Below are 7,925 nucleotides of genomic sequence, written 5' to 3' on the forward strand. Positions count from 1 at the left end.
ATTTTCCCCCCCCCCCCCCCCCCCCCGCTCCCTCTATAAGCAAGCTTCGTAGATTAAGTTTTATGCTATATTTGTCTCTTTTCGCTTTCAATCTCAAACCATCCAAATCAGACAACAGTAGACCACAATTCACAGCACAGTTCAGACTTCGGCAATTCGCACTTCATCCTTCGCATAATCGCATGTTCTTCTTCAATCTTCAAGCTGCAAGTCTATAGGTAAATTATTTTATTTTATTTTTAAATTCTTTGAATCTTTGGATCTTTTTAATGAATTACTCTTTATTGGAGCAGTCCACACCACGACAACAAGTCTAGATATTGTAGTTAAGGGTGTGTTTGGTAACCCGGAAAATGATTTCCGAAAATTATTTTTCGAGTTTTTGGTGTTTGACAACGTCTAGAAAATGCGGTCAATGACCCTTTTTTCTGAAAACAACTTTTGAACAAAAAGTCCGGAAGTCATTTTCCGAAAACTTTTTCCGTGAATTGCTATGGTTTAGTTTCCCGTTCCGGCGGTCTAGTTTCTGCCGGAAATCAGTCCGCCTGAATTGCTATGGTTTCAGCCAGAAACTAGAGCAGATTTGCTCTAGTTTTCAGTGAAAACCAGAAACCAGAGCACCGACCTTTTTTTTTTTTGTCTTTTTTAAATAATAAATAATATTATTTTATATTTTAAATAAAATAATAAAAATATATAATTATACAATTCTACTCATTTTTTAGAAAATAAACTAAACACACAAAAATATTTTTCCAGAATGCAACAAAACATAGGAAATGAAAATTTTTTTTTGAAAGGAAGGACATAGGAAATGAAATTGTTATGGTAGCTAAGTGTTTTTTTTTGTTTTTGAATACTACTGCAGTATCGAGGCACAAGAGTCAAGATTGACTCCAACCCACCACCTCCCGTATAAAGGGAAGGGTTTGATGCCACTGGACCACAAGGTCCTTGGCAAATGGTAGCTAAATGTTAAACGAGCTAATTGTTTTTGTAGTTTTGTTAGATGAGTTTTTGCATTTTTGGTGAGTTTTGGAAGAGAAGAAGAGAGCAAGTCCAATTACCCCATCAAATGAATATTAGTGTATTTTATTATTCTCTCAAATTGTGATGCCCCGGCACCAATAAATCTTGACTATGCCCCCGTTTAGAATGGTAACAGATGTGTATCATAACACTACATAGTAGTTAGCTAAATAGTTCACCGTAGTAAATTATTTATTAATTTTATATATTTTTATTTATATTTGTTACCTTTTAATTAATCGAGTTTGTGATTATATAATTAATGAAATTTGAAAATTGGGATAAAGTGACAAAAAGTAAGCATGCCGGTAGGGCGGTACCTTTTCCTATATATATTCACTCTTTTTCTTTAGTACGTTTTTATTCATTCTCAGAACTACACTACTGGAATCCATGGCCAAGGGAGATGAGGGTGGTTGCGATTCAAAGGTTCTTGATGGTAGAAATGCAAGAAAAAGAGATGAAAAACATGGGTGTTCAAGAAGTAGCAGAAAAAAGATAAGCAAAATAAAGAAATGGAGAAAGGAATACATTTCTTATGCTGCCAAAATGCGAGGGAGTTCAAGAAATTTAGGCAAGGACCAGGGAGGAGAATTAATGGCAGACGAAAGAGAAAGAGTGATGGAGCTTCTAAGCAAATTCAGGGCAATATGCAAGAATCTTTTTGAAGAAAACAAGACCCAAGAGAGAGAAAGAAAGGTTTCTGAGCCTGTGATGAGAATCGACATCTTAGCAGCGAGAGAGGTGAAGAAAATGAGATCACTCTACACAGAGAGAACCAATTCTCCAGGCCCAATTCCAGGAGTGGAAGTGGGGGACAAATTTCGTTACAGGATGGAGCTCATCCTGGTAGGCCTGCACAGCCATTTACAGAAAGGGATAGATTTCGTGACGAATGGCGATGGGGAAAGAATTGCGACGAGCGTTGTGGCCTCGGCCTCTGGCGGGTATGCCAATGAAACGAGCGACCCAAACGTGTTGATCTATTGTGGGCAGGGCGGGGACATGGTTTCTGGGGTGCAACATGAGGATCAGAGTTTGAATAACCCTGGAAACTATGCACTGAAGAACAGCATTAGAGTGAAGAATCCTGTGAGGGTAATCCGAGGCACCAAGGAAAAGGCATCTTCATTTGAGACAACGTTTGTGTACGATGGGCTGTACGAGGTTGTGGAATTCTGGAGAGACACTAGCTGCAGTGGCAAGGTTCTGTACAAGTTCAAGCTGGTGAGGATTACTACTGGATCATCCTGATCACTCTCAATATATGTTGCTAGTTTTAACTTTTAATTGGCAAATTCAAATAAAATTGGAATTTGTAGTAAGATTGGGGATTTGTCCCATCATTATGTGTAATGGCATTTGCTAGTTTGCGTTTCTACTCTAATCAATTCTCTCTGTCTACTGAACTAGTGAGATAAGTTTGTGTGGAAGAATTTTTTTTCACTTCTCTCTGTCTACTGAACTAGTGAGATAAGTTTGCCTGGAAGAATTTTTTTCACTTCTCTCTGTCTATTGAACTAGTGAGATAAGTTTTTTTATTTCTCTCTATCTACTGAATTAGTGAGATAAGTTTCTGTGGATGAATGTTTTTTTCACTTTTTAGTATAGGTGAAATTGGTCAAAGATGAATCATATTTGTACCAAAGATTTCAAGAAGACAAAGCAATTGATAGTTGCATTTTTGAAGACCTGATTAAGTTAAGAAATAATCTAAAAAAAGAAGAGGAATGAAATGCATAATTCCAATAAAATTGATCAGATGACGTTGGGTGGAGAGCTGTTGCACAGTTCTACAGTGCGTTATGTTCTTGATGTGTTGTCGTTTCGACTTTCGATTTTGGATTTTCAATTTTGAATTTCAACTTTAGCCTAATTATGGATGGCTCAAGGGAAAGCTTTACTAATAAACACAACGGTTCGGTGTTATCAATTCGACTGGATACTATTATTTTCAATTTTAATACGGGAAACTACCAGTTCATCAGTTGAAAGTATATATAGATATGTACTATATTGTAATACTCAAGTATATTCTTCTCAACCACACATGATCCGGAGGTACGAAACTACGACGACCTAACACCACGAGAAGAGTGATTTATTATTATTTTTTTTAAATTTTCCTTCAAGTCAATAGTGGATTAAATAAAATAACTATTCTAACCCTGTTATAGAGAAGTTTTTTTTTTTTTTTTGATCACAAATGGATGGAGATAAATGACCATTTGTATTAAAAAATAATAGTCGTGAATCAAGTCTACAAGGTTTGAAAGTTATGAAGTAACCATATTAGTGTCATAATACTCGTTGGACCACAAGTGTGAAAAACTCACATACAACACATCTGGACTATTATGTGAGAAAAGTTGTTAATTAGTTAACAATCAAATTTAATTTCTTCTTTAGAGAGTTGACTTGGAAAAAAAAAAGTTTGCTGATTATGGATATATATTAAATGCATTTGTTGGTAGCTTATTTTCTAAGTTTTAACATTTTTCACATAAATTTATTTAAATATTTTGGGGGGCAAGTTTATAAGTGAAAAATGAAATATATATCAAACGCGTGTTTGGTTCAAACATTAGAATTGGAATCGAAATCGAATACCATGTACTTGTGATGGGTTTAAACTTTAAATAGAAAGCATATATTTGTTTTGTAGTAAATATGAATTGGAATCAAAGTAAATAAATAAATACGGAGTAATTACATGTACACACCTTGTGGTTTGATGTCATTATTATTGTTTTGCATAAGGAATGTGTCATGTTCGAATCTCATCCTAATCAGGATCGAGCTCTGAAAATGTTTTCTAGGATTTGGGAAGAAAGTATTAACAATTGGACTATTTTACCCTCATCAAAATTTATTAATTACACATGCATGTATATAATTTATATTATCACTATTCTTGTTAAGGGCATATTGGTCTTTATATTCATAATTCTTTACCATTCCAAACCCAACCAAACAATGGAATTCATATTTCCAATAATTTCTTTTCCATCAACCAAATAATAGAATCTATTTTCCTGATAATTTGTTTTCCATGGAATTTGTATTCCATTTCATTCAAATATTTTTCAAGGAACCAAACAGGGTGCAAATATTACCTAGCTAGATGAAATTTCTACGTTCTTTCGTGCATTCACATTTAATGTGTACCAAATTAAATGAACAAAAAAAGCACTATTAGTTACAATGATAAGATAGAAGCAATTTCTAATTTGAATAAAAGAACAAAAAGATGACACATAAAACTTAAAGGGCAACACAAGTCCAAAAAAATATACAACATATTGAAGAGAAAAGGAAGGAGAGAGGGAAAACGGAAAATGAGAGCTATTAAGAAAGCTTATAACTTGACGGACTTGGATATACTATATTTGTGTAAGAAGAGTACCAAAATTTACAATTAAAAAAATTATAGTTACCTTGGTTTTACTCCTCCTTTGCTATAAAAAAAAAAAAATTATAGTTTGGGAAGAAAAAAAATTATAGTCTAGAAAACTAAAAATAGTAAATACGCGTTGAATAAAATTTTATATTTGATATAGGTCAAAGATAAATCTATGGAGGAAAACTTTCGATTTACATCCCAATTTGGTGCATGGGCCATGGAATAAGTAGTCTATGCCGGAAATGTATTATATATATTTTCAGTTTCCGTGCGGTTGAAGGTGTTCAGTGCGGTTAAATCTGAACTATTGATCTTAAATCAGCATCCAGGATTAACAAATTCAGCGGTCACTATTGTTTTGTTTAAGAGCATCTCCCATAGATAAGTTTTTATCACTAATTTTTCCACTCAAACAAACAAAAAACTTCGGGATCATTTGCTTCATTTCTCTATTTTTCCATTTTCATTTCTCCATTTATCTATTTCTCCAGTTTTTCTTCTTCATTCCTCCATATTTCCATTTCTCCATTTCTCTAGTTTTTATTTCTGTAATTTTCTGATTTTATTAAATACAATCATTCTATATAGGAATGGCAACGGGGTGGGGCGGGGGCGGGGAGGAGTATTTCCGTCCCCGTCCGCGCCACCCCGACCTCGTCCCCGTCCTCGTCCCCAACGGGGAAGGGGAAACATTCTCCATCCCCGTCCCCGCGGGGAATTCGGCGGGGACGGGGAATCCCCATCCCCGGTCAACTCCTAGTCAAAGTGTTATTTTAGTATAATTTTTTTAAAAAAAAATACAAAAAATAACAATTTTAAAAATACAAACTACCAAAGTTCAAATTCCAATCCAAAAATAACAAATACTAACCAATACAAATTAAAAATAGTCTAAATGTAGAATGTTCTTCAAATAGTTTGTATACTAATTTCATTTAGTTCATTACTTAATTAACAGAATACTAACTAACATTATACTAATTCATTATACTAACAGTATACTAATTAACATTATACTAATTTAACAGTATACTAATTTCAAATAGTTCATTACTTAATTAACAGTATAATAATGTTAAAAAATGAATTAGTATACTGTTAGTATAATGTTAATGTATACTGTTAACATACTAAATATTCCAATCTAACATTGTAAAATTAGTTAATTAGTATAATGTTAGTGTGTGTGTGTGTATTTATTTATTTATTTATTTCGGGGACGGGACGAGGCGGGGAGGGGTATTCCCGATCCCCGTCCCCGATCCCCGTAAAATTTCTCCATCCCCGATCGGGGACGGGGCACATTGCCATCCCTAATTCTATATAGCATTTGTACATTTCTACAACAAAATAATAATAATAATAATAATAATAATAATAACAACAACAACAACAACAACAACAACAACAACAAAAAATAAGTGTGCATAAAGAGGAGAAAAATGAAAAATAAAAAAAAGATGACGACAATAAGAATAATCATAATAATAATAGCAACAAAATCACCAGCAACAGAGTAGCGGTAGTAATTTAATAATTTGTAGTAGTAGTAGTAGAGTAATAACAATAATAATAATAATAATAATAATAACAATAAAATTACTAATCGTAATAATACAATACATATATTTCACGTAATCTATACTATTAATAAAAACAAAATCCTCAATTATAATTTCCCACCTAAAACACTCCTATACAATTAAGATTTGCGTAATATTGTAAAATATGGTAATATGATTCCTATTCGTACTACAATTGTACATTAAACTACGGTAATACAATTTCTAATAAAATATATTTTTTCCTACTTTTCTATTGCATTGCATTGCAACGGGGGTATTAAAACAAAATGGTGAGAGTCAATTGTACAATGATGCGGTTGGCGAAATTGGACAATATAACTTCAGCATTGCAGCCATCAGACAATGCTAATTCTGCAAAGATGCAAGATGATATTCAGAATTTGAAGACGTTTATGCTTCTTATGCAGCAACGATTAAATGCTCTGGAGAGTGAGAGAGCCGGTACTTCATCATCACCCGCATCGCAACCATATTATTGAACCTGATATTGTTTTTTTTTTTTTACGAATTATTATATTTTTGTTTAGACATGAATTTGGTATTAACTACAACATTAAGTTTTTTTGAACTATAAAGTAGAATTACTTTTATATTACAACTTATATTGTATTTTAGTTTTAATAGATTTTTTGTTCATAAATAAAATTGCATATTAACATTTTAATACTAACATTAGAATTTTAATAAAATAATAATAATTCAAAAATATTTAAAGAATAATTATCTAGCAGAATCAGAATATGGAATTTGTAAGGGAAAGTTTAGGGACGGATTCGCGATGACAATTATTTCCATCGTTATATTTCACGACAGAAATAGGCAACAGAATATGAGTTTTACAACGAAATCATGACCAAATGATTTCTGTCACGTACATTGCAACGGAAAATTATGTCGCCTTTGCTCGCAATGCACATTGAAATAAAATACAAGAAGCCTGAAGACTACGAAATGGATTCCGTCGCAAAACGCAATTTTTCTTGCAGTGCAAGTTTTAATGACAATTAATCTTTCATATAGGCATAAGTATGATTGAAAAAATCACTTAGCGCTCCTCGGGTGCCCTGGGTGTGCCTAGCGCCTAGGTAACCATTAATTAGCGCCTAGGCGACCATGTATTTATTTTATTTTATTTTTTATTTTTAAAAATTTGTTTAAATTTTTTTAAGACTTGATAATTATAAACAGATGATTACAAACTATTTAATACTTTAATAGTTAATACTAAAATATTAAATATTAACCTAAAAAACATCTCCCTAAAAAACATCTAGAGTTTGAATAATTTAGGGTTATTTCTCTTTAAAATTAATGCCGTTTTGTGTTAAATAACCCTTAAAAAAAAAGAGAATAATAGCTAATTGACCGACTAAGCACCCCAGTCGGTGCCTAGAAGGCCTAGTCACCGTTCTAGCCGGCCGACCGTCTAAATCACCATTTATGGTGATACACTAGGCGGTCGGCCAGCGCCTAACACCTAGGGGTAGGTGGGATTTTTGCAATAGTGGGCATAAGGCATGCAACATGTTTTTCTTGTCATTTATGTATCAGTAAATATAGGTAATTCCTTGATACTAAGTAGATGGAAGCTTGATGTTCAAATCCCTTTTTTAATGCCATGAATTTGATATTTTGAACTTGAAGTATTGAGTCTACAACTTTTATAATAATGTTCGTTTTTTTATAATAATGTTCTTTTTTATACTGTGATGTTTGGTAAATAGTTGTTAGTTGATTCTATTAGTTGATTGGGGTAAAGGTATAATTAATTGATAATATTAGCTGATGGTTGAAAAGTGTTTGCTAAATTAGCTGTTAGCTGATAGCTGTTTTGGTATAATTTCTTTTCTCAAAAGGCTAATTGAAAAGAGTGCTTTGAGTAGCATTTTGAAATTTAGTATTTTGAA

The 7,925-nt window shown here is 32.8% G+C and overlaps 1 protein-coding gene across 1 annotated transcript; it reads left to right on the forward strand.

The window, feature by feature from the left end:
- The first annotated feature begins 1,422 nt into the window (after positions 1-1,422).
- LOC116024386 (histone-lysine N-methyltransferase, H3 lysine-9 specific SUVH5-like) lies at positions 1,423-2,364 on the forward strand. The gene has a single exon (XM_031265282.1). The coding sequence runs from the start codon at positions 1,423-1,425 to the stop codon at positions 2,281-2,283; it is 861 nt and encodes a 286-aa protein (XP_031121142.1). The 3' UTR covers positions 2,284-2,364.
- The last annotated feature ends 5,561 nt before the right edge of the window (positions 2,365-7,925 follow it).

This window comes from Ipomoea triloba, chromosome 7 (genome assembly GCF_003576645.1).
Source record: "Ipomoea triloba cultivar NCNSP0323 chromosome 7, ASM357664v1".
Classification (NCBI taxonomy): domain Eukaryota; kingdom Viridiplantae; phylum Streptophyta; class Magnoliopsida; order Solanales; family Convolvulaceae; genus Ipomoea; species Ipomoea triloba.